At 41.3% G+C, this 593-nt stretch overlaps 1 protein-coding gene across 1 annotated transcript; it reads left to right on the top strand.

The window, feature by feature from the left end:
- Positions 1-6: 6 nt before the first annotated feature.
- Positions 7-587, top strand: LOC127749475 (uncharacterized). The gene is made up of 2 exons (XM_052267705.1): positions 7-153; positions 238-587. Exons 1-2 carry the CDS (start codon positions 13-15, stop codon positions 577-579), a joined length of 483 nt encoding a protein of 160 aa, XP_052123665.1. The 5' UTR covers positions 7-12; the 3' UTR covers positions 580-587.
- Positions 588-593: the final 6 nt, after the last annotated feature.

Here is a 593-nt window from a genome sequence, read left to right as displayed (position 1 = left end):
TCCAGGATACTCATGCATTTGATGCTGTTACCTGCCCTATTCAAATCGAACGCAAGTATTACGATTGATAAAGCATTGGTCCAGCCTGGTGGAAAGAAAGTGTGGAGACCTACCTCAGCTGAATCCCGCAATGGATTCATTCTGCATGTGAAAGTAAGCCATATCCTTCCACATCCTGAAACCTAATTATGCTTTGCACTTTATTCAATAGTTGTGTATTTTGTCTTTTCTTTATAGCACGCCAATGACATCAAAACTCAATTAGAGAAACGTCAAGAATTTATGAAAAGTGTGGGCTGTAGCTGCCAACCACTTATCGTTGTGTGTGGGTCAAAGCTTACCTCGATCACACATTATCAACTGTCTATTGATAGCATAATCTACACAGTACCTGGTCCTCTGCAGGCTGTAGATTACCTATTTAAAGCCTTCCAGTCCCTGCACAGCTGGTACCCTGTAGAGGCAGAGCAGGTGTGGCTATTTCTCCAAAGAGACGTATATGGTATTGTATCACAACATGATAATATCAAATCAAGCTCATTGACCTTGGCACAAGCTCTGCGAAATAATTTGAAGTAGTTCTATGAGGAGAA

The sequence above is a fragment of the Frankliniella occidentalis genome, unplaced genomic scaffold (assembly GCF_000697945.3).
Source record: "Frankliniella occidentalis isolate FOCC.00 unplaced genomic scaffold, Focc_3.1 Scaffold57, whole genome shotgun sequence".
NCBI classification, from domain to species: domain Eukaryota; kingdom Metazoa; phylum Arthropoda; class Insecta; order Thysanoptera; family Thripidae; genus Frankliniella; species Frankliniella occidentalis.
This window is presented reverse-complemented; position numbering and strand designations above follow the sequence as displayed.